Source organism: Prionailurus bengalensis, chromosome E4 (assembly GCF_016509475.1).
Source record: "Prionailurus bengalensis isolate Pbe53 chromosome E4, Fcat_Pben_1.1_paternal_pri, whole genome shotgun sequence".
NCBI lineage: Eukaryota > Metazoa > Chordata > Mammalia > Carnivora > Felidae > Prionailurus > Prionailurus bengalensis.
In genome coordinates, this window is record NC_057360.1 from 60901618 (window position 1) to 60928476 (window position 26859).

Consider the following 26859-nt stretch of genomic DNA (forward strand, 5'->3'; position numbering starts at 1 on the left):
GTGGGGGGGGGGGGTTCGCGCTCCCAGGGCTGCCAGAGGGGGCGCTGCGGCCAACATCTGGCACTTGGCTCCCCACCCCTCCGGGGAGCACCCCCTGGGGTGATGTGTGAGGCTGTCCCCCCATCTCCCCAAGCACCAGGGCGGGCTGCTGTAAATGGCAGCTCTGTGCCTGTGTCTCAGATTCACAAAATCCTATGTGACAAAGACGGGCAGATAGATGGGCCAACGAGATGGCCCTTCATTTATCTTCTGAGGGACTAACTCCATGCAGTTGCTAAGTGAATCTATGTATCGAAAACCTCTCGTTTTGCATTGCTAGGAATAGGAAAATAAACTCCACACAGCCAGTAAGTGTGTGTATGATGTCCTTGCTCTAAGAAAATCAGACGCACAGAGATCAACAACTACCGAGAAAACAAAGAGGCAGGTGAACCGTTGAGTATTCCCATTACAAAAAGGGCTCTTTGCCCTAAAAAGGGAGGCTCCAAGCCTCGCCTGGAAGAGACCTTATTAATCACTCAAATCGAACCCCTTCACTTAAAGAGGAAGCAGGCAAGACCTTGAGTATAAGCAACTTACCAAGTCAACACCCTGCATAATGCCCCTCCCGTGTCCCCTCCACCATACACACGCTTTCATAAAGCTAAGGAGTATACTCAAATAAGGCACACGGTTTTCAAATAGCATACACGCACGCACTCACGCACGCACGCATATGGGGGAAAGACACCTGCACGTCTTACGTGAAGACACAGCTGTAGTTGTAGCCTAGCCGGGTGCGTGAAGCCAGGAAAGGTGAAATAGGGATACGCACACACAAACCCAACCAGCCAATGAACCACACGTGCCATATCCCTTGCCCACATAGTCCTGGGCTCTCCTTGGGCGTGAGGAGTGAGGGTGTGTAAGGTTGACACTCAAGTTTTCGTTCTCCAGATAAAATCCTGATGGACCGGTTTTCTCGGTGGGCAGGTAAACCTCTATTCTCCAGGTCCCTCCGTGGAGAACGGTGTCCCCACGCCGGGATCTAACTCCCAATCACAACCCTCTGTCCCACCCTCCTGGGATCTCGAGCTTCATATCCACCACATGCCCCACGGATGCCAGGGTCAACAAGATTTCTGAATCCACGCCATGTCCGAAATCGGCCCTCTGCGTGCCTGCCAATCTGTGGCTTCTTCCTCTTGCTTCAATTTTCAGCAGGTTTGAGAAGAAATCTTGAAGCTGTGGGTGTGAATTGGTAACTTACAAAGCCTCTCGTACCCACAGCTCCCTAGAGATTCGCAACCACCGTGGAGGCGGACCGGGTCGGCCCGATGAGTGTCATCAGCGCCCACACGACAGGGGAGGAAACCACGCATGCACCAGGAGCAAGAGCGGCAGGCTCCCTGGGTACCATCTACTCGATAGTGCAACAGGCCACTAATTGTTCCCCTGCGTCCGAATGCCGCTTGCTCCGCATGGGCATGCGTGTTTCCATTTTGCTCTGGAAATGAAGAAGCAAAAACATACGTTCTACTCAACACTCATCACACGCCTAGCGCCATGTCTGATGCTTGCTCTTACACCTGGGATGACCGTAGCATCTTCGCCCACGAACAATCTCCTCTGGGCCGGCAATGAAATACACACACGTGCATCTTCTGCAGACAACACGCTTTGTGTTTCTTACGCCTATCTGTCTGGACCCATTAGCGCATGGTCTTTCAACATCCTAAAAAATGCTCTAAGTTCCAAGGGCTTCTAAGTACAGCAGCTGCCTTCTCCGTGTATATCAGAGCTGGACGACTGGGTTCCCAGGCAGCTTTTCTCCCTCTTGTAACTTAGCATCCCAGGAAGATGCCATTTGTTGAGTATTTGACTGAACAAATAAATCTCCATCTGTAACCATCCCTTCCTCAAGGAATGTTCTGGAAAATGTGTGAGACTAGAAATTGAAATTTATTTTGTTTATTAATTGCACACAGGGGAGAGTCCTTACTCAAGGACAGAACAACACACGAGCAGCGGATGTAAAGAAAAGAGTCTCCAAAGCAAAGTGCAAAAGTGTCTCGGCTAGACAGGCGCTGTTGTCTGTTCCCCTGATGCCCCACTTTGGGGGAGTCCTGGCAACTGAAAAGGTCATAGATAAGAAGTCTTACACAGATTGTGGTTCTCAGACAGTGGGACGGCCACAGAAAAGTCAGAGGAACCGGTTCCAGTGGCTTCCAAACCAAGCCAAAGGAGACCTTCTTTTCTATGAACGTACAGTCAGAAGATGTCAGTAGTAACCTGATGCTACATCACGATGCCCACGGCATTTCCCTCACTCCGTCTCATCACGTGGGCATTTTATCATCTCCCAGCATCACAAGAAGGGTGAACGCAGCAGAGTAAGATATTCTGAGAGGCAGAGACCACATTCCCACGGTTTTTATTACAGAATACTGTTAGAATTGTTCTTTTTATTGTTGGTCATTATTGTTAACCCTTACTGTGGTGAATTTGTAAATTAAACTTTATCATAGATAAGTACTGGGGAAAATACCAGTTTTTTTAGGGTTCGATTCTACCCAGGGTTTCAGGCATCCTCTGGGGCTCTGAGAACACACCCCCATGGAAAAGGGGGGACTGTACTGGTCCTCAAGGACCTACTACCCTCCTCAAAGCCCACCGTGAGATTCCTTGCCTAAGACCACCCCCCTCACACTCCCCAGCCCCAGGAGAGGGCTACATAGCAAAGTCGCTAAAACAAATGCAGGACCCTACATGGGTCCTGTTCTTCAGTCAGAAACATTTGAATTGCACTGGGATTAGGGGAAGGATATCCCCAGGGAGTGACCCTGAAAAGTGACAGCCCCGTTTGAGATATCACAGACTCTGACTAGGAATTTTCAGTGGGAGGAGGGGACTGGCGGGGAGTGGGGGGGCAATTCTCTCTTTACTCCTCCCCAAGGACAGGTTTAAATTACATGTGCTCAACTGGAAGGGGGGGGTGGAGCATGCCCAGAGAGCCTCCTATTCAACCACTTCCCCTGCCTCAGGGTCTACAACCTTTTCTGCCTTAATAAAAAAAAATCCCACTTTGAAAGTCTTGGGCTTATTTGTTATTTCCTATTATTATTTAATGGAGGAGTCCTTTTCCAACATTTTGATTGACCTGATGGGAGGAAACATGGACAAAAAGTCATCACAAGCAAACTGGTGGCTTGATTTTTGGGAGAGGGCAAAGAGAAAAGAGGAGGCTTTACAGATGGGAAGAGACCGGACCAAGTGAGGATGGGCTGGAATCTGAGCCACTCGCTAGAGAAACAACTGCCCTGCCTACTTCGCCTACCTACACAACCCCGGGAAGGTTGTGTCTGGCCAGTTTCCTACATCTGATCGTCACTTGTCTTTACACGGTTTCTCATGTCTCGTCTCGCACACTCTCCCCCAACTCCCGTTCACCCCACGATACCCCGAGCACCCTTCACCCCTCCAAGTCCCACATCATAACTCGGAAAGCCCAGACTCAGAGGAGCCATTCAAGAAATGCCCCCGTTTGGTAACAAGCTGATTCCAACCAGAACCTCTTTGTGTCCAAACATGGGATTCGGAGCACTTCACGCGAGGGACCCAGGAAAACGGAAGATGTCTTCTTCTCAGACACATCACAGAAGCGCCCACAGAATACTCAGAAATGAGCGCACTCACAGCAGATAGTAGCAATTTTGGAAATAATTTTTTTTTTAATTTTTTTTTCAACGTTTATTTATTTTTGGGACAGAGAGAGACAGAGCATGAACGGGGGAGGGGCAGAGAGAGAGGGAGACACAGAATCGGAAACAGGCTCCAGGCTCTGAGCCATCGGCCCAGAGCCCGACGCGGGGCTCGAACTCACGGACCGCGAGATCGTGACCTGGCTGAAGTCGGACGCTTAACCGACTGCGCCACCCAGGCGCCCCTGGAAATAATTTTTTAAGAGGCTCAGTCTGAAAATATAAGTAAGTCCAATTTAGATTTAGATGAATTATCTGTGACTCCTTTTTTCTTCTTTCCTTCAACCAGTATTTGTAGAGCATCCTGTATTATAAACGTACATATACATGTATGTGTGTGTGTGTGTGTGTGTGTGTGTGCACCAAGCACTGTGCTAGCATGGCTCACTAGTTTACCATCTAGGAGGAGAAGCTTACAAGCTTAGAGAAAACTGGCATCATCTTTTTTTCTGGAAACAGCTGAGAGCACGCTGTGGGCGAAGCACTAGGCTACATTTAGGTCACCTTCACGGCCCTGCTCGATGCTGCCCTGAAGCCCTCTCTTGGTTTTCTCCCAGTGGTAAGCAATCTGAGGATTAGATCCTGTCTCGCCTCGCCCATTCCAGACACCCTCTGCTTTTCAAAAGTTCCCGCTGAGCTACTTCAACTTTGACGAAACACCTACACTCGTCCCTGTTTTTGCAAACTGAAAGAAACCCGAAGAGGACTTTTGCTTTTGCGGAAAAAAAAGGCAAAAGGCGACCGATTTGCAGGGAGGGCTACATGAGGCGGGGCGCACCCGGCCAGCGAGGAGTGCCACCCAGCTCCTTCCTGGGACCCACACTCATCCGGGACTCTGACCTGTGTCTGTGAGCACACGAGCTGCGTCTCCACGTATCTTGCACATCCCCCTAGCAACAGGTGTCCTCAGGTATCCGAAAAGCCTAAGAGAGTCTGGGAACGCTCAAAATTTTTTTCCATGTAAATTGATGGTAATCGTTTCTTTGCTTTACGCCATTTCAGCTTATGAAAGGTTTCACGGGTCATTCTACCTTCGGACGGAGGGGAACCCGTATGCCTCGCTTAGACGTGGCCGATACATGTTTTTAAACAGAAGGAAGAAAAAGAGACGGGGAGGGAAGCGAGCAGGTAAAAAGTCTCTCTTATTAGTATAGTAATGAATGTCTAAAAACTAATAACACCAATTTTTACAAAAAGCCAGATGTGGCAGCCATTTGCTCTTCCAACTCTTTATTTCGTAAGTATGTCCCAAGGATGCTTTGTTCTTCCAGCCTCAGGACCCATGTTTTCTCTGCAAGCCAGTCACAGGGATGGCAGTGGTGGCCACCACTCCAGCCACCCGGTGGGGGATGGAACCACAGAGTCTCCCCACCGAGGCTGCCTGGTCAAGTCAGGAAGTGGGGCCCCACTCCCCGCCCCCAGGTTCCACCCAACCCCCACCCACCCCAATCATGGAGACCTGGGGTTCAGGGAGGTTGGGTTAGTCAGCTCAGGACCCTCTTTCCTATTTCCTATTATTACTTAATGGAGGAGTCCTTTTCCAACATTTTGATCGATCTGATGGGAGGAAACGTGGACAAAAAGTCATCACAAGCAAACTGGTGGCTTGATTTTTGGGAGAGGGCAGAGAGAAAAGAGGAGGCTTTACCCTCAAATAGGACCCTCTTTCCTAAAAGAAAATGGAAATGAGAAAGCAAATCTCCGAGACAATCTCCTCTCTCCTCGGTCAGGAAACTCTCGGATGCCCTCATCATTGCCGTTTCTGCCTGCCTCTCCTGCCTTAAAGACCCACACACAAACTCCAAGGGGAAAAGCCAGCTGTACCGAGAGTGTATTTTAAGCAACTGTATACTCCGTTCCATAAAAGAGAAAATGCTCATGCCTCTATTACATAGCACTTATCCAGCCAAACTCCAATGTACCTATTAAGATGTACCTATTCCCAGACGACCGTAAGTAGCCTCGAGGGCAGGAGCTTTTGATTGATCCCTCTTTTTAGCAGCGAGTACTCACTGAATGTTAATAAATGGATTTATCTCCTTTTTGGATAAACAGATAAAACAGGATTTCAATTCAATAAATATCAACTGAGTATCTACTGTCTGCTGGTCATATAAGTCCCGGTCATTATTTTCCAGAAATTCATTAGTCTAATGAGGGAATCAGATCATAAACCAATAATTATAATAAAACCTATTGAGTGCGGTGGGGGCATTCTATACAAAGGGCTATGGTAAGATATGAGATATGTTTATCATGTTGTAGAGGACAACATCTATCACATTATTTAGCATCCTCCTATTATGAACTATGGGAGAAATTTTGCAGGAAGTCACATCCTGATTCATTTTCAATACCAAATGCCTTGACATTTGAAACTGATCCTGTTTCCCTTTTTGCTTTTGCTGCCAGGGAGCAGAGAGTTAAATCTGTAACCAGCTCTCTAGGATCTGGACTCCATAGGGTTCTAGACTAGTTTGATCCACAGTCAGAAGCTATTTCCTCACCAGCAAAGGACTGGGAAGTCTACAATGAGAAAGGATCGTCATGCATGCAATTTTACACACTAACAGTCCCCTGCACTTTATTTTCTACCATAATTTTCTCTTCTATTTTCCTCATTTATTTAGTAAATCTCTTCATTTTGCTTATCCTTTTTGGTCAAGTGCTTGAGTTCCTCTTTGAAATGATACGAGCAATACATAAATAAGTAAGATCCATAACGGGTTCTGTTGCAAAAATAGGAGACAATTTCATCCCTGAGCACGTCATCATCCACAAGAAATGAAAAATTCGTACAGCCATAAGGAAAATGACAGGAAGGAAATATAAGCATGGGAGAGGGGCGGGTGGGTGCTTATAACAGACAGCAAGCTAGGATAGTAAAATTAGTGAATTCTTCTTTTCTAAAATTTTCTTTATTAAGGTCTTCCTGGTATTAAAACATTTCCTAAACAATAAATTTAAACAGGGGATATACCGGGGCCCTGAAGTGGCTCAGTAGGTTGAGCGTCTGACTTTGGCTCAGGTCATGATCTGCGGTTCATGGGTTCAAGCCCCACCTCAGGATCTGTGCTGACGGCTCAGAGCCTGGAGCCTGCTTCCGATTCTGTGTCTCCCTCTCTCTCTGCCCCTCCCCTACTCACGCTCTCTCACTCTCTCTCTCAAAATAAATAAACATTCACAAAAAATTTTTTTGAATAAATAATAAACATGGGCTATGCCAAATTCTTTCTTTTTTCCTTAAACACCTGGGCAATGTGAAGATACTAAGCTTTGCAAGAGTCACTGTCACCAGGATTTTACCTCCACCCAGGTCCTTTTTTTTTTTTTTTCCTTTTAAAGTTAATTGACTTTTTTTTTTTAAGTTTATTTATTTATTTTTAAAGTTTTGCTAGGCAAAGTTCTCCCATAGTTCATAATAACAAGATTCTTAGAGAGAGAGAGAGAGAGAGAGAGAGAGACACGGTGGGGGAGGGAGAAATGGGGGGGGAGAGAGATGGGGGGGAGAAAGACAGAGGGGGGAGAGACAGAGGGGGGACAGGGAGGTGGGGGGAGAGAGACGGAGGGGGGAGAGGGAGGTGGAGGGGAGAGAGACAGAGGGGGGAGAGAGACTGTGGGGAGAGAGACAGAGGGCAGGGGGAGAGAGACGGTGGAGGGGAGAGAGACGAAGTGGGGGAAGGGGGAGAGGGAGGTGGAGGGGGACAGGGAGGTGGAGGGGGGAGAGAAACAGAGGGGGGAGAGAAACAGAGGGGGAGAGATGCGGGGGCGGAGAGGGAGGTGGAGGATGTGAAGCGGGCTCCGAGGTGTCAGCACAGAGCCCCACACAGGGCTCGAACTCACAAACCGTGAGATCATGACCTGAGCCAAAGGCGGACACTCGACCGACCGACCGAGCCACTCAGGCGCCCCTCCAACCAGGTCCTTTACACCAGGCTGCTCCGGGGCCACCCCACTCCTCGGAACACAGTTGTCCCCTCCTGAAAACTGAGAACACGCACTTCTCAAAACAAAGGGGCGGCTTCATTCCCACGAGTGGCTCTGTGGCTGGACACAGGAGACTTTCTGGTCTCACCAGTGCAACTTGCAGCTTAGAAAGCTGAAACTTTCAACTTAGAATCACCTGAGCGCCCGGGGGCCTGGAGTGTGGCCACAAGCGGGGGAGGCAGGACAGAAGGGACAGCAGGACCAAGAAGGGTGTGCAAGGACGAGGCACTGTGCCCTGCTTTATGCTCCTGTCAAAAACCCCAGGCTTCTGAGAAGGGACCAGAAAAGGTGATATACACCGAAGAGGGACAGCCGAGCTGTAGACCACCTATGAAAATAAGTCATGCTCATTGCCTGAAAGAAATCAGGAAGATCCTAAAAAGATAACAGGCAGAGGCCTAATAAAAATCAGGGAATAGGCCCAAGGAGAATTTTGGACTTATCTCCTTTTACTTATGTTTTACAGTCAACCACAGCCAAGAGATAATTAAATTTATGTACCTGAGAAACAGGACCAGAGATGGGTAGAGCCAAGCTATTTGTTTTTTGGACAACTAAGTAGGATTCCACAGGATTTTTCTTGGAAGAATCACAATTTAAAGGGCTGTCACTCAACAGGAATGCATATTTCTGCAGAAAAATCCACATCTCGTACAACTTTTTGAGGACCACCCGTCCCACGTGAGCCTCTCGTCAAGTTGTGTGACTTTAAGGAAGTTCATTAAACTCTCTGCACCTGTTTCTTCGTCTTACAAACTGGGGTAGTAATGGCAGCTCTGTGTGTAATTAAAGTGTTCCGGGCACATTACCTATTATTACCTCCGGACAGAACTCCCTGCTCCACAGGGAGGTGAGGGAGCGTCAACTTCTGCTGACATTTCCAATTCGGCTTCATCCAGAGATGACCCATCATCCTGCCCTTCTCCCGACCTCCGGGTCCCTCAGACAGGGTAAACGCGAGGAAAAAAGCAACAGCTTCAACCATCCACACGGCCTGCCTCCCTTCCTGGGCCGACAGCCAGGACAGACAGACCGTGCGTCTGTGGGTTCTGAGAGCCGGAGGAGCCTCCGGGGGCTGGCCTGTCCCAGCACCTGCACTGAACAAGCTCCTGGACCAGTTTGATCCAAAGAGACAAGGAGCTATTTCCTTACGAGCGGAGCGGCTGGGCAGACCACGATGAGAAAGCCATCACCAGAGTCCCAGAAACCTTAAGGAGACAGGGGGTCTAATGGCACATGGCCTCAAAGAGCATTAAGTTAACCCAGTGTCTCCTACCAGCAGGGAGGGAGAGGAAGAAAGAAGGTAGCTGTGGAGGGAAGGGGATGCATGTGAAAGATGAATCTAACCATGAAAATTTAATTTGTTAAAATAATGACTAGAGAATGACAGATAACGCACAAATTGTCTACATGCATTTATTGAATACATAATAAATGTGTGTATGAATATATATAACTATATATGTGCACCGTGATAAAAATTAATTCCAGCTTCTAGAAGCATCACTGTTTGTCTCCCTGCTGGCAAGAACCCTGGAGCACAGAGGTAAATTTCACACTTCCTCTCCGCACTCTCTCAACACAGACCGTGTAGCTTAAACTACCCAGGTGAGCAAATGTCACAGAATGCCTATTCAGCGGGTGGTAAATTTCAGCCATCCCAGGGAAATGCCAAGTGGTCTCAGGTCACAAGTTTGGCAAATAGCAATTTGGGGGTGCGGGGGAGGCCCCGGTCGAGGCACGGAAGGGGTCAAAAGAGAGAGCGGAGGGGAGAAGGCAAAGCAAATGAAACCGGGCGACAAGATTTAGGGAAAGGCAAGGCCAGATGCGCAAACTCGGGACGCAGAACATTTCTCAGGCTGCCTACACGAGACACAGCAGCCTCTGAAGCAAAGAAAGCACGCTTCTACACGTACTGCCCAGAAGCGTTCCTGAACTCTCATCCAGAATGACCTTGACAGCCCCACTCCTGGCCCCAAGGAACACATCCTATCCTGGGCACAGGACTTTCAGGGCAAGTCAGCTGCCTATGCTACAAAGATCCTGACCACGATTCAGGGTCCCCCCATTGGGCTGGGAGCTCCTGGACGGTTAAGGGCCACAACGTGCACATTTGTATTTCTTCTAGGTCTCACATAATGTCCCACACAAGAAGTTTCCTAAGTATTTGCCCAAGGAACCAATGGTCCAAAGTAGGGTACAAACTCTGCAAATTACATCACGTCCTCCAGTAGGTCTAAACTGAAAATGTGTAACGGGCATTGAAAAACTAAATCCAACCAGGACAGGTCTGCATTTTTAACTTTTTCACTATCCAACCCATGAGACCTAAGAGTCTTCCCCCAACATCTCCAGAACCCACGGCGTTCAAAACTATCTGGCCAGACTTCCTGAAAAACAATTAGGCTTCCATAACCTCCACTCAGGAAGGGCAACAGTCAGAAGGTGACATTACAGGTGAGGGATCTTGATAAGACCACCCATCTTTGCACACTTACACCCACGTGGAGGCCGCCAGGGAGATGCTTTCCTCTTTAGGGTAAGCTGCGAGGAAGCGAATCCATGGCGGCAGTTACCTAGATATCTGAGCCCGAACCCCCTAGGAGGGGAGGAATCCGTACAGTAAATGAGTAGGAAGATGGGGTTGTCCCAATCAGGAGCAGAAGGAAGCAACTGTTTTCACTCTTCACTGTTACCATTGCCGGTTTGAGCGTCGCTACTCCTATATTTGAGCTGCAATGTCGGTCACAAGCAGAGAGGGCACACCAACTCTCAGCCTACCCAACAGCCCCTTCCAACATCTCCCCCGGAGTTAACCCGGACCAGAAACCCCTGCGGTGAAATTAATAATGGGCCTGGTAGTTGGTGGATCAGAGACTGGGCTGGTGCAATTCACAGAATTAATTCACGGATTTGGGAAGTAATGAGGGAATTCAACCTTTCTGACTTCTAGCTCTCCCACGTGCATTCAATGGAAAGTTTCTGGAGGGTCTATTGCAGGACCCGGGGGTTGCTCTGCGGGGCCGTAACAGAGCAATAATAGGAAAGCACAAGAATCCATTTAAGAATAATAATCACACATCAAGAACATCTTTCCTAGTGTAACTTTCTAAGAAGAAAAATAAAGTAATACGGCTTAGGCATGAGCATGATGACAGCCCCTTCCTGCCTCGGCTCCAGTAGGCTGGGGGCTGGGGGGGGGGGGGGGAGGGGAGCAATTCCGTGTATGTACAGGCGGCAAACTCCCAAATCACTTTTCTCTTTGCTTAAGACTCCCGTGAAAGACCAGACGCATCGCCATATAAGTCGGTATGTCTGAAGGCCCCAAACCTTCTTCAAGTGTTCAAGGAACCAGACCTCCCTTAACAAATGTCAGGGCCGTTTAGGGTCCATCAAGGTTCTCTGGGTTAAAAATCCCCCCAGGGGAGGGTGCCTTGCTCCCTGCAAGGGCTGAGAGACAAAGGAGACACCAGGGCTCCTGCAGCACCTTCCGGAGGGTGGTGTGTGATTTGATGTCACGCGCACAAAGCACCGACGGGAACGTTTAAGGACGGAGAGGAAACGACACCGGGCCAACGGAGAAAAGACGCTGCAGATCAACACGCGTGCGTCAGAGCGCGCACACTCTCAGCCACGTGCTCGCACGCCGCCCTCTGCGTGGCACCCCTGCACGCAAAGCCACCGCCGCCGAGGTCTGCAGGCCTCGGGCACGTCGCACACCCCGCGCCCGGAAAGCGCGGGAGCCTCGCTCCCCGGGGCCAGGCCTCGTGCCCTCCAGCACCCTCACCGCCCCTCCCCACCCCGGGGCTCCGACGCCCCAACAGCGAGCGAGCGGCCTGACCCGGTGCGGGGGGGGGGGGGGGGTGCAATGAAGGGTGGGGTGTGCGATGAAGGACGCGTGGCGCCCGAGGGGGTGGGGGCGGGATCACCTCCCGCCACCTTCTCGGGGCCCCAGGGCGCGGAGGGGGGGAGGGGGGAGAGGCCGCTGGAGGCACGCCCCCGCCCCCACTGCGAGAACCCCCAGGCCGCCCCGCGTCCGCAGGGAGCCACCGCCCCTCGCGCGCCGCGGGTGGCCCGCCGACCGGCCTGTCCCCGCGGCGGCCCCGCATTTCCCTAAGTTCCCAAAGTTTTCCGCCGCCGCGCATCCCCCTCAACTCCTTGCAGACGACTCCGCCTTGCCGCGCACCACCTGGCGTGCGCGAGCCGCCCTCGCCCTCCTGTCGTGGCGGCGGCGACGGTCCCCCCCCCAAACACTGCGGGCCGCTCACCTGTCCGCAGGCCCCGCGTCCCCCCCACCCCATCCCACCCCACCCCCGCCGGGACCCAGTGCTCGAGCGCGCCCCCGCCCGCACCCGCCCCGGGCCTCGCCGTCGCCGGGGCTGCGGGGTCACGGCCACCCGCGCACGCAGGCCGCACAAAGGAAAAGCCAGGCCCGGGCTGCCGCCGCTTTGTTGTGAAGTGTCTCCTAACGTCGGCAGGGCGCGAGGCCCCGGAGCCCCCCGCGTGCAGGCTCCGCAGGAAGGCGACGCCGTGCACACCCTCCCACCCCGAGAGCAGAGCGGGCCTCGCGGAGGGCGGGGAGGCCGGGCTCCTCGTTAGGGTCCCCGAGAGGCTTCCTTTGTTAGGGACAAAAGAGAAATGCAAACTTTCCATTCGATTAACAATGGGGATTACAAGGAGGATTCTCCTCCGGGGACGCACTCGGGCTCAAATCACCCGCAGCCCTCGCTGCCCTCGGAGAGACGCCCGCCTGCCCTCCCTCCCGGGCCTGCCAGCGCAGGCCACTAGGTAAACTTATTCCTTTGACCTACTGGCAGATTCAACCCGGTCTCAAAGCACAACAGACACAGAACTTCACGTACACGTACACACACACACACACACACACACCTGCGGGCCGCACTTCGTCTTAGAGACAGCCAAACATCTTTCTAAATACCCTCACTTTAAGTCTCCAGAAGCCCCCCTGAAGGGTGGGTGGGAAACAGGCCTTGTTTCAGCGTTTCAGCTGAGGCAAATGGGAAACAAGGAACTCTGCACAATTCCAAGGTGAAAGGCAAACCCAAGTTTCCCCGACTTTTTCCTCTGGGCTGCGCCGTGTGAACTTGCACAGGTATACTGCCCTTCCAATCCTGCAACCACAAATCTTCGTGTTTTCCAAAAAGCAATCTCCAGCCTAGAATCCAACAGCTAGCTACAAACAGAAAGGATGCAGAAGAACCATTATTTGCCTCCGGTCATGGAGTCTACAAGGTGGATTAAACCAGGACTGGCCTCCAACGGGCCTTGTAAATGTGATGCTAAATACTTCAATTAAAAAAAAAATCACTATTTTTTTTTCCTCTCCCGGTTTGCATTCTCCAATTCAACTTGACTGATGGAGGTAGCTTTAACACCACCATAACCACTTTTATATGACTGTCTAGAAAAGAGACGAGGAGTCAAAGGATAAATTAAAACTGCAGTAATGAAAAAGAATTTTATAAGTGCTCCACCTGCCTTCCATCCAAGTCTTGGGCAGGACTCATGTTGAGGCTCATGATCCATGGGATGTGGGGTCAGCCCTCTAGAGTTGCCCATTCCATGGATGTGGAAACCTGAGACTAAGAGGTTAAATGACATTCTTAAAATAACACACTTTGGAGGCAGTCAGCAGTGCACCTCAGAACTCCTGACCCTGACTCTGGGTCCTGCAAACTTTGTCACACCATGGACTCCTCTGGGCTTGTCCCTTGTATTCTAACTGTAGGAAACAAGATGGCGGCTTCCACCTACTCATTCTCTTGTGGGGAACATTTAAGATGTTAAGGATATGGAAACAAATCATAAAACAATGTTATGAAAAGAAAAAACTAAAAAAAAAAAAAAGAGATAGTGATGAACCACCTCATCCTAGTTCTATGCCAAAAAAGAAAACAAAACAAAAGTTTATGCCAAAACAACCATTCCTTGGCCAAGCTGACCAATACGGAAGACCCGAGCCACATGTAAACCCTGAGCACTTAAGTATGCCTAGTCCACATTGAAGACGTGCTGTAAATATAATATACACAATGGGTTTCAAAGTCTTAGTACAAAAGAAAAAATAAAATGGCTCATTAATAATTTTATGTTGATCACATGTTGAAATATTTTAGATATTTGGATTTAAAAATCTATTTCTTAAAATTAATTTCACCTCTCTCTTTTTTTTACTTCCTTTAATGAGCCACTAGAAAACTCAAAACATTAAATTTAAGGGGCGCCAGGGTGGCTCAGTCGGTTAGGTGTCCAGCTCTTGATTTCAACTGGGGTCATGGTCGAGCAGTTTGTGGGTTCGAGCCCCCCATCAGACTCTGCACTGGCAGCGTGGAGCCTGCTTGGGATTCTCTCTCTCTCCCTCTCTCTCTCTCTCTCTGTCTCTGCCCCTCCCCTGCTCTCTCTCTCAAAATAAATAAACATTAAAAAATTAGATTTGAAGTTACCTATGTGTTTACCAGACAGCACTGTTTTATGGGATTCCTTTTCAAGAACTCAAGGACTGAAGGAGGAAAGTGCAGATATGCTGGGATACCTTCTGTTGAGATTTGCCCAAGAGTCTTTTCCCCTCTTATACAGACAACCATTCAAAGCATGTAAATGCAGCAGGCGTCAGGAGGCATTTTGGTGAGCCTCTAAAACTCCTGGACCGACCTGCCAGAAAACCCAATCTGAACAGACAGAGCCAAACTCATGAGTAGGGTGGTCAACACTCTGCCATGTGGTTTTGGAAAAAAACAAAACCCAAAAAACAGTAGTTGGCATTTATTGAGCACACTCACTAGACTATATGCTTTGTATTATTGTGTTGAGTCCCCCAAATTACCCCACTAATATTATTATCTTTACAGTATAGGTGAGGAAATTGAAGCTCTGTTACATCAAATAACTTATTAATATTACACACCAAGCTAGGAATGGAATCCAGGGTGGTTTGCCTCGAAGTCCTGGCTTTCCCTATCATACTAGACTGCTATTCAAAAAATTGCCCAATCTCTTTTGCTAATTTCTCCCTTTCCAGGAACCTCACACCTGAAATTCGAACAGTAGAGATTCATTCCTTTGACTTAAATTTATCAAAAACAATTTTTTTTAGAGTAGGTGTCGATGATCAAAGAAGACAAAAAATACAGAACCCTTAACATGGAGGCAAAGAAGAGATCACTAATTGGAGGAAAAGGTTGAAAACAATGGAAGGCCGGGGGTGCTAGAGACAAAAGGTGGTGTCACTTACAATATGACTTAAGAACACAACACATGTTATGGGACTCCATTTATGTGAAATGCCCAGAAGAGACAAATCCCTAGAGGCAGAGGTTAGCAATTTCTAGGGGCTAGGCAAAGGGAGAAATCTGAACTGATTGGTCATAGGTACTGGGTTTTTTGGTAAGTGATGAACAAGGATCTAAATTTAGGTTCTGCTGGTTGTACGATTTTGTAAATATACTAAATCACTGAACTGTATAGTTAACATGGGTGAATTTCATGGTACATGAAGTATATTTCAAGATGACTATCAGGGGCGCCTCGCTGGCTCAGTCGGTAGAGCCTGTGACTCTTTACCTCGGGGTCATGAGTTCAGCTGCCTCGTTGGGCACAGAGTTTGCTTTAAAAAAAAAAAAAGAAAACCATTTAAAAAGAATAAAAAAGAATAAAACCTACAACGTATCCAGGCTGTCATTATGATCAAGATAAAATTTTTCCTAAATAAGAAACATATTAGGAAGTCAGGAAAAGATCCTTGTTACCCTAACCTCACTTTATGTTACTCTTCCTACTTTCAAACTTTGTAAATTGAATGGACGGGTCCACGTGTTTTCAGAGAGAAAATATTTTTAACTATAAGTACATAATATCTCTAGTTGCTGATGCTAAGAAAACACAATCGCTAATATATGCAATCTTAGTTTTTCAGGTAGTTGTCGTCCAGTTTGTGGGTAACTAAAAACCTTTGTCTTTGTTCCTACTCATTCTTTCCCCCTTTTCTTCCAACCTAGTCCCAGCCTTTTGGCCAGATAGAGCTAATTCTCGCTTTAAGAGAACAGCAAGAGAAACAAAAGAAAGCAGATCTTAAATTCAGCAATTTTTGTCTCTTTTCAGCATAGAATCACAGAGTCTTGGAATTGGCTTGGTCTTTAGGGACCATCTGGTGCAAGCCTCTCTTTTTCATAGAAGAAAACAGGGCCAGAAATAATAAAAGCGAACAGTTATTGACTGCTTACGCCAGGCACTGTAATTTACATGTATTACCTCATTTCATCCTCACCACACCCCTCTGTGATAGGTATCATCAGTATCTCCTTTTCACAGATGAGGAAAATGAAACACAGAGAGGTATAGTAACTTGAATAAGGTCACAGAGCTAAAAAGTCAGAGATGTGGGATACAAATGCAGAGAGCAAGTCCTTAACCACTACTGTTAAGAGTTTCTCCTACAATTCTTTAAGCAATTTTTTGCCTATCATCGTACAACTGCTTAGTGGTACGTCCAGAATGAATACAGGTGCAGGGCACCCATCCTCATAACCACTTAATGACAAGAGGGTCAGTGCCAGATGTAGCTGAATCTATGAGCTCAACCCAAAAGGATGATTTTTTTTTCTTTTTTTTTTTTTACCCATTGCAATCTTGATTTCCACCAATAATTGAGAGATTGAAACATAGCTGTCAGTGGTAAGAAGACCTTCCGGGAAGTCACTACTGACCTTATTCTGCCATAAAGGGAGATCGTTTTTATAATCTTATGACTGTCTATACCTGCACTTTTTTTTTCTGGAAATCACTCTGCCAAGTTCTGAGAAGTGACACCTCTCAGATGCACATGGAGCCATAGATTCAACCAGAGAATTCTCCCCATGAGAGACAACCAACCACCCGTTACATAATTACGGACTGGTAGATACGGTCCTATGGCCTGAAAGGGTTAACACAGTGACATCCTATGAAATGGGACAGGATATGGGTCCCGACATAATTTATTACAGAAAACACAGCATCGTTTATTTAGACAGCCCAGGGAACTCAAAGCACTTTGCAAACAACTCATTAATCCTTCCCTTATTTTATTTATCAATTACTGTGTCCCTTACAGCTGGCCACGCCACCTCAGGTAAGGGACAGGGGTGGAGCCAGAATTATCATATTCCTCTCACCCAAGGACAAATGGCAGTGCAGATGGATCGGGTGGCTCTCAGGGTCACGCGTAAGTGAAGGAGAGCAGTCTTTGGGAGCTGGATCTAGGACACGACCTCGGTCATGTGGTGTTGTGTATATATATATATATATATATATATATATATATATATATTCGTATACACACACACACATATATAAAATGAGTTGTTTTAACATATGAAAAGGGAAAGGAATGAAGTCTATTTGGATTCACCTCCCCAAGTTCAAAACATAACAGCCTCCATCTAAAAGGGGTTTAAAACCAAAATTAAGGCTAAGTTTTCCTAAGGCATGAGTGGAAACCGTGTCTCCAAAGAAGCTGGGGTTATGCTTTAAATTAAACTGAAAATGCTCTCCTATTTAAATATGTTCAGTATTTAAGTGTTGGTTTGTTTGCTTGTTTGGGGGTATTTCTGTAATTGTGCCAACAACAACAACCAAAAGTTCATGGGCGTCAGTAGAAGGCAGGGGAGAGCACATGAGCTGCCTTGCACCAGCAGAAAGCTCAAAGCACAGGCAGGCACTACGCCCCCTCCCAGCACCACCCAACTGGGAACCCACAGCCTCACTCACCTCCCCCAGCTCCTGACACCCACGTCCCTGGGTCTGTGAACCCTCTCCCAAACCCTCTCTCAGTTCCCTTAACTTACATCTGCTCCCCAGTCCTCACAGGCGCCCTGACTGTCAGAAGCGACCCCAAACTTCCAAAACTCTCTTGCGGACAGGTCTGCCCCCCATGTGCGTTGCACCCCTCCTTCGTACCTCTCCAATGCCAGAATTTATCAACTCTACTTCTAAGAATGGATCGCACTAAAGTGACTGGAGAGAAGGGATACTTCCCATCAGTCAGTGTTGCACGTCTATATACAGCTTACGACCAGATTACGATGAACCGTGTATTGTCGAATCACATGACTTCTGCCCAGCTCACTGCTGGACCTGGATGGGAGTGTTCAAGCAAAGCTGGTTTGTAACTTCCCTTCCCTCGCACCCCCCCTCCCCCACTTTTCCCTCTCAGCCCCTTCCACAAAAAAAAAAAAAAAAAAAAAAAAGACAGGAAAAAAAGAAAAGAAAAGACCTAACGCTTGAACTTTGTGATCAGCAAGAAAAAGTTTTTTGCATTTGCCCGCTATGGGTGAACTTCCATGAAGTCACTCCTGCCACCGCGACCCCAAAAGGAATCTGAGCAGAGGCAGCTCTAAATTGTCTAAAGTTATTTCACTCCTGCTCGGCTCAAGGCCTCATACCATCAGAATTATTCCCCTGCTGGATACAGTGTCACTGCATCCTGCCCCTCTCCTACTTATACAAACACACACACACACACGCACACACACGCACACACACACACACACACACACACACACACTATTCTCTAATGCTGTAAAGAGACTACCAGTCCCATAATATAACCGCTGTATTAGAAAGAAGCGGCAGGCAAGAATAAGGGAGCGTGTCAAAAGTGAAATACAGTAGTAGACTTAAACACACACATACACACACACACACACACACACACAGATCTATGATGGGGGTGTTAATTGAACACAGAGAAAAAAGAAAAGAGAGAACAAAAGGTTGGTAAGGAAGCAAAAAAAAAAAAAGAAAGAAAAAGAAAAAAAAAAGCCTAATTTTTTTAACCTCCTTCAGTGATTTGATTTAACTTCAAGCGCAGATAATTCACAGAGGAAAATCGGCTGGAAATGCCATATATAGCTATTATGTTCTAAAATTAAAAACTATTCACAACAATCACCGCTCTTCATTGCTGTCTATAAATATTCTCCCTAGTAAATGGCACCCAGTATTTTGGGGGTGTTTTCCTAATTTTTCAACCTGCGTGAATTTTGACACTAAAGTAAAAAAAAAAAATCAGAAGACATTTGATATTATATGCAAGATCTTTTTAAGAAACACAGTGTGTTTGACTTTTTTTCCTCCTGTTCCATCGCATCACCCCCCCCCCCACCCCTACATATACGCCTGGGTAAAAGTCAGCCTTTTGCTACTATGTCAGAAGACAAGGAATGTTTCCTTAAACACAAAAGAAAATAAGATATTAAATGGCCCAAAAGTCGATATTAAATCCCTCTGATCCCAGAAGGAGACAGCAGATAAAAGCCACTTGTGAGATACACATTGCTATGGGTCTCGACACGGGTTTCCTTGGCTGTTTTTGAGATTTGCCGCCCGGAGCGTTCTGCAGGCCTTCTTTTTTCTTAGCATTTATTTTTAAAAAGCAAAAGGGTATCAAAATAAAAACTCACCCACACTCTGAAGCAAGAAGACACATGGTGTGTGTGTGTGTGTTTTTTTTTTTTAATATCCTCACAGTAATTTCTGACTTAAATACCCATCAATCAACTGTAATTTAGACGGTGCTGCCTACTTCGGGTGCTGTGCGCATGTTTCCCTCGAGTTGCAAAAGGTGGGGAAGACAATCTGCCCCACTTAGTTCTGAGCTCTCGCGCTGAAATCGTGAGCAAAAACAAAAACAAAGTAAAAGCAGTAAATGAAAGCCATTACCGCTGCTCCCCTCGGCGTCCAGTCTTCCTTCTAAAGGCCTAGGTGAGCCGAACGTGGGAATTTCGCGAGCGAATAAACAAGCAAGCCCACCCTGAGCCCAGTAACCTCTGCAGTGCTTGGGACGGAAGCTCAAAAATGCTCATTCGAGGCCAGGGGGCTGGGAAGAAACAATAGGGAAAGTCCCATAACAATGAAGGAATGCATAGGAACTGACCCTCCAACAGATCTGCCTACCAGCCCTGGATCCAGAGGGAGGGAAGAAAAAAAAAAAACACACAAAAAACCAAACTCCTGCAACTTTACACACTTTACCAGACGCATCGACCGCATGGGAGATACACTGGCACAGAGACGGGGATTTGGGCAAACCCTGAGCGCCGGGGGAATCATGCTTCAGAGTCAAAGGCTTCTGTTCCACACACCAGTTGTCTATCTCCCCACCTTTAACACAGAACACTCAGCATTCCAGGAGATGTTTCTTCCTTCCCCTCACTCCTTCTAACATACAAGTTGAAGAGAAACAAGGAGGAAAGCTTTTTTTTTTTCCCTTTCTTTTTTTTTTTTTTAAACTTTCACCCATGGGTGCCCTCTCAATCCAAACCTCTATCACGCGTGTGTGCGTGTGCACATGTATATTTCCCCTTTAACACAGGGGCAGGGATCCTTATCTTCTCAATCTACAGTACTTCATAAACTATTTTTTAAATATAGTATTCTAAAGACAACACACCGAAACTGAACTTAGATTTTTAAAAATCTCCAAACACCAATTCATCAGTTGACAGGAAATTTTAAAAGCGAAATATACAGTCCAACGATAGATTACACCTTTCAAGCGTTATTTTTGACCAATACCCCTGCTTCCTATCACCACAGTTTAGCCAATGTGAATAAGGAACAAACTCTTTAACCCACACCAGAACCGGATCTCTATTCACACCCATCCACTTTGATCTACTGCCTTGGTAGGTTTTAATTAGAAGGCTAGAATTAAACACTTTGACCACAATATACATTCAAGTGCCCCGATGGGCTTCCTTTCCATAAATATCTGATAAAGTGTCTTCCAAAATTGAGTCGCTTTAGCCTGGATTATCAAATATGCCTTTATGTCTTGATTCTATATTTGATGAATCAAGACGGGCAGGAAAGCGTACTAGGTTAGAAGCAGATTTCAACAAACCAAAAATTCAAAGTAAATAAGCATTGGAGATCAAAAAAGAAAATGAGAAAGAAGAAAAAAGGAGAGGAAAAAAATCTGTATACATACACTCAGGTTTCCTGCCCTGGCTAATAGGGAAAAAAAAGCTAAAAAGTGTGACAAACTGGAAGGGCTCTTTGATATTTGTATGCACAATTCATAAATCTCTTAAGAGGTGTTTCACAGCTAAAATAATGTAATTATCAGCTTTGCAGTAAGGATAGGTTTTGGCAAGGCAACCTGAAAGTCTTGAAGGTCTGAACATTACTGCTCAGGTGCTTTGTCTGGAATGTTGTGCACAACACAAATAACATTCAACAAAGGAGCTGCTTACTAATTTCACATAGATTTCAAGACCCAAGTAATTACATATTCGATCAACGGTCACATCTTGAAACTATTTATTCTTTTAAAAGAGAAACACAGAGAGCTTTCAAAAAGAAAGCCACCCTGGGTGCCCTCCCCCCCCCCCACCCCTCTTTTTTATGTGTAACTATCAATGTATATCAACCGGGCATGCAATCATATTTATTGTCACTTTCATTCATGTCATGCCCTTGCTTATATGGTTTAGATATGAATTATTGACTGTTACACTCCTTGTTGTAAAAAATAAATAAATAAATAGGATGGCAGGTACTTTGCACTGCTCTGAAGCAAGCAAGTCAGAGGCCAGCAGAAGCTCCCGCTTTATATAACCACCCCTCGTTCCTCATCATTATGCTCTCGTTTCAGATTGCCTTCTCAACTCTCTCTTTTTACAAGGGAGAGATTCAGCCACTTTGGAAAATTAAGGATTAAAATAAACAAACAAGAGGATGTTGCTAAATGTCCTTCCCAGAGCATCTGTTGTTTAAGAACACCTCTGATTGATGACTGCTATTTTTTAATTGTTGCTTTAAAATTTAAATGCCCTCCTGGGATGTGTTATAAGTGTGTTAGTCCATGAGAGGAGGTCTAGAAAGTAGAAAAACAACAGAATGAGTGATCTCATGGCATTATGTTCCCCTAAACCCAACGCTTCCCTCTGCTATGAAATCACAGGGCACTCAAATACCGATAACCTGACGTTGTATAGCGCTTTCCACAAAGGTATTTGACAACCACCACTGCTGAGAAACCTCTAGCCTGCTCCTTTGTACCATTACAAGAAAAAAAGGAAAGGAAACTTTAAACAGCTTAGCCCCCATGCCCAACTCCAAAAACACCAGGGTTTTAAATATGGGCCAAAATACATTCCTTCAGGAAACAGACTTTTACTTTCATATTTTTCCCCCAAAGGCACATCATTCTATCAATTTCCCTTCAGAACCTCTATTCTAGCCCCAGTTTCAAAGAGGCTGGTAACAGAGTTAAGGAAAATAAACCAGTAATGCTTGGTAATAACTGTCAAGGAAACTTGGTGCTTTCTTTCCCAGGAACCAGGGCTACTAGAACTCCCTATTGGAATACGCGATCCATCTTGAGAGTACTTTTATTCTGAAATTTTAATATTTAAATAATGGGTTTGTGATTGCTGGCTAAGTGAGTCAACTGGCCAAAGAAAACGCTTAAATGTTGAAATCTCATTCCTACCTGTTTTTTCTTTGATTTCACACAACACATTAAACAAGGCAGGCTTCATTCTGTGGCAGTTTAAAGCATGTTTTCTGCAAGAAAGAAACAACATAATGGCTTAGGTGGACTTTCAGAATCAAACTGCTGATAATGCACAGGGGGAAAAATCCGAACATTTAGCCAAAATTATATACCACACATAACTCTGTGGCATGCTTCGATTGTTTTATGACTTAATATAGAGTCCCGCCATAGAAAAGGAAATAATGTTAATTAGCTGAGAGAGAGTAGGGATTTAACTACAGAACAGAACTAACCTAAATTATGCCCATTTAGGCTGAGTTAGTTTTTTTTTTTAATAGTTTAATCAAAGTGGAATTCTTAAACCAATAATCCTATATCCAGGGCAATGAATACGGCAAAGCTAAACGCATAGGATAACAGTTTTCTATAATCTATGCAACCACCACAGCCTAGGAGCTGTCTGCCTCTTAGTCTGTGTGTGTGTTTTCAAATTTAATTCATCCATGTGTTCGAATTCATTCCGCAGATGCCCCTGTATTCTCATAAACACAAGATGCTTGAAAGGTCTTCTGAGTAGAACTGTCAATTTATAAAATTTCAGTCCCCAAGTTAAAGAGTATGGAAATGCATTGCCAGGGGGCAAACATACCCATATGGGGAATAAATTCATTTCTCTGTGTTCACATTATGCCTCTTGTGCACACGCCGCTTATTTGCAGGTGTTGAAATTCAATTATTTACAATTAGGACCTTGCACCCATTGGGGAAAAAATAAATACAATTCTGCCTTTTAGATCAGTGATTTACCTGGTTCTGGTGTGCGTGTGTATTCAGAATGCACTTGAGGAACAAAACAATACCTTTCCCTTTATTTTACTATGGAAGCACTTAGCAGGAGGATATTGTTTTGGAAACAAAATACTGATCGTATCAGCTATCAGTTAAAGGAATTCTGTTTACAAACTGAAATTAATGTGGAAAGACAAATGGAAGCCCCTGGCACCCCAGACACATGCAATTCTTTCTTAATTCTTGCGAAAGTTAAAAAAAAAAAAATGGACACACATCCTCATCAAGAGCAGTAAGGAGAAGCAGGCTCTCTATACTGTGAGTAGAGTTACATTGTTTGAACAAAAAGAAAGCTCAATGGTGCCTGAGTTCTCATGGGGGGGGGGGGTGAGAAAAAAAAGGTACAAAATACTTTATTGCATCAAAGACCTCTTTGAGGGCCTTTTAAAATAGTTTTCATTAATTGCATTCTTACATATAGGCCCAAATGGAAAAACAAACCAACAGGACTAGTAACAACAAAAGCCCCAGACGGCTTTCCAGAAATACTACATTTCCACAGCACATCAATGGGGTTAGAGACAGAGAACAGATTTCCCCATCCCAAAATGTGGGTCTAATCTCTCTCAGCATCTAGGCCACTATCAGGGGAGACCCGCCAAGCCTCGGCTGTCCTCAGCTGTACAAAAAGGGAGTACTGATCGTGCGTGAGGAAAGTGGGAAGTCTCGAGCCTTCCCGGCCCCTTGCCACTTCACAAACTTGTTATTAAACCAGTTTATTGGTATGTCTGAGTTTCTTCTTCTGCAACAATGTAATGGAGAAATCTGTTCCAATTCAAAAAGAGATTGCCAGTGCGAAAAATCTTCCACTTTGCTGTAATTATTAGCTTCTCTAAAGATAATACAATTGGAAGAGAGCACCGATTAATTTTTGAAAACTTTCCCCCATTTAAAAAAAAAATTAAGCACAGTTCCTGGCTTCGAACATTTCTAAGTTTTCCACACTCAGTACTTCTGAGTTTACATGTTGCATGTGCCTGCAGCTAAAATAAGGGTGTAATTCATAACATCCACGCTTTTAACCGCTTCGGCTCATTTTCTCAACTCAAATTCCTTATTCCCATAAGACGAAAATACATATAATGTCTTTTCCACATAACTGAGTCATTTGGGGTATAGGAATTGTGTACATATTAAAAAAAAAAACAACTACTTCTGAGATTTCACAAAGCAGGGTAATTAACAGTAAAGACATATGTGGTCATTAGATTTTTTAAATTCTTCTTTTCGAGATCGGCCTTGGGCAAGCTGTTTCTGGGTTGCCATTGACTCTACATTTTGTTTTGGAAGAGAATTTACTGTAAAATCCTGGGGTGTTGAACTGTCTACCTGGCAATGGATTAACTTGAGAAGCTACACAGCTTCTTTATTGTGTTTCCTTAATAAAGACCTTCCTGTCCTACAGTACTGAAAATACATGAAATTCACACATGCCTTCATTTCTATTTCTGTGCATTCTAAGTGGTCCTGAAAAAAGCATGGGAAAAAGATCATGCTTGATTTTTGTCCCCCCACCCCCTTTTTTAAAGGACCATACATTCTGTGCCACAGAGCGTTGGTAAAGTGACTCAAATTAAGAGACAATAAAGTTAAACTGAATATCTGAGTCTCCTGAAACTAACCCATATGCCTCAAAGCAAAATCATGTTTTCCTTCTTTCCATTAGCTTTTTTCTGAAACAGAATCAAATGAATGCAAAATATTTTTTGGATAGTTGACAAGTACTGACAAAGAATTAATCTGCTTTTTTTTAAATTTTATTTTAAGGGGGCAGAAAGAAGGAAAAGCTCAAAATTAATTTTGGAGGGGCACATCAAGAAAGAAAAGCCAAAGTCTCTGAATTAGGTGAGGAGTCACTAAATTTGCAAATAAAGTGTTATTGGGGCATTTTATTTTGTAATGTTACGGAGTCCCTCAACAAGAAGGCATGGAATGCTGTCCAAAACTTGTCAATTCTGCTCTCTCTGATACTTTTTTAAAGCAGTAAAAAGTGCCGAGGGCCGCTTTTGGATCCGTTGGCAGTATTTTCGGCGTGCCTGAGTGTTTGTGTGGACATATATGAATATCTCTATATTCACACACACACGCAAACACACATACATACACACACACACACACACACACACACACACACACACACACACACAGAGCCACATCTCGGCATGGGCGATTACACTTTCGATAACAACGCTCCTTCCAATTTTACTCCTCCGCCATGGAGTTGCTCGTCAAAATGGGAAAAGAAATAACATTTAAAAAGAAAGCGCTGTGCTGATTCGGTTCCCATTGTTTCCCCCTGCGAGAGGGAGAAAAACAAAAAACCCCAAGAAAGGAAAAGAAAACCTCCATCTCACCTGGCCTGCGCCTCATCCAAACTCTGGTCTGTGATGGTCATAATTTGCTGTAAAATGTCTCCAATGTCCTGCTTCCTCCCGCCCTCCCCCTCGGTCCCTCCGGCCCCATCCTGCAAGTGCTGGGACAGGCCGGGGTGTCCGGCCATCCCGACCCCAGCATGGGAATGCATCAGCCTGGGCTGCTCGTCCATCTCCAAAGGCAACAGCAGCCCCCGGCTCTTCCTCTTCTGCTCCTCGGCTCGGCTCCTGGGCAGCACCAAGGCTTTTTATCCTTCAAGCTGGCTTCAGATCCTTTTCAGGATAAACAGGGAAGGGGGGAAAAAAGAAGACCAGAAGAAAAAAAAAAAATCCCTTTGCCTCTTTTAGAGGCTGGTGGGAGGATGGGGAGTGGGGAGGGGGAGGGGGGCGTGAAGGGGTTGCGGGGTGAGGGTGGGGATAAGGGCTGGTGGGGAAGGGTGTTGACTCCAAAAAAGCAAGAAAAATAAACCACCTTCCCACTTGACGAAAAGAAATCAGAGCTGGCTTTTGGTTTTTCAGTCCGGTCTCCTTTGCAAGGCAGAAATGGGCTCCCGGCGCTTAAATCTGTGGCTTAATCCTTTTGCAAATATGCATTGATCGGGAGAAAGGAGAGGAAGGCAGGGGGATTGCAATGCAAACTTTCCCCCCCACCCCCCGCTGCCCCCCACCCCCACTCCGGGCCAGAGTGATCTCAAAGGGGGTGGGCTGTTGCAAAAGCCAGATCTCCCCCGGCCGCGGCGGCAGGCAGAGCACAGGCTCTCTCCTCCTCCGTGTCTCTGCAAACTCCGGCAGCCCCGTCAGCCTCCTGCTTTTGTTTAGCTCAGGCTCAGGACTCCAGAAACACATACAGAAAAACCACAGCCTGCGAGGAGGAGGAGGAGGAGGAGAAGGAGGAGGAGGACGAGAAGGAGGAGAGGGGAGGGGGCGGGGAAGCCGGGAGGCGGGGGAGAGAAGGAGGGAGGAGGGCGCGCAGGCCCCGCCCCCCCGCCCTGATTGGCCGTCGGCGGGAAGACGGGCCCTCCTCCCCCTGCTCGCCTCCCCGCACCTCCGCTCGGCCTCCTTCGGCTCCTCCTCGCCCGGCGCCCTGTCAATCAGAGTTCAGAGGTGGGCCGGGAAGGAGGCCGGGCTAGTGCCAAGTCTCCGGTCCTTAAAGGTGCCGTGGTACCCGAGCCCCAGCCCGGTTACTGCCCAGTCCTGTCGCCAGCCTCGCTTTAGCTGCCGTCCTTGAGGAAAACGTGGCCCCGCTTCAATGCAAACGTGTAATGTTGACAGGAGAGAGCACAGACGGTGTGAGTCTACCCCCCACCCCTGTTTTCTTCTGCTGTACCGTTGCAATTGAAAACCGGATCCTTGTAAAGCCTTAGACCTCAGGGAAACGGTGGCGAGCAAAAGTTTGTCAGCCCGAAGTAGT

At 46.4% G+C, this 26859-nt stretch overlaps 1 protein-coding gene across 3 annotated transcripts in view; it reads right to left on the minus strand.

Annotated features, from left to right (window-relative positions):
• The window catches only part of PBX1 (PBX homeobox 1), a 295831-nt gene extending 269470 nt beyond the window's left edge, over positions 1 to 26361 (minus strand). For 2 of the 3 annotated variants that reach the window (XM_043568957.1, XM_043568955.1), the window contains exons 1-2: positions 25431 to 26361; positions 22222 to 22295 (exon numbers count right to left, since the gene is read on the minus strand). In XM_043568957.1, coding sequence (XP_043424892.1) covers positions 22222 to 22295; positions 25431 to 25621 — 265 coding nt within the window. In that variant the 5' untranslated portion in view covers positions 25622 to 26361. The remainder of the gene's footprint in view (positions 1 to 22221; positions 22296 to 25430) is intronic. The other variant, XM_043568956.1, reaches the window with a different exon arrangement.
• Positions 26362 to 26859: the final 498 nt, after the last annotated feature.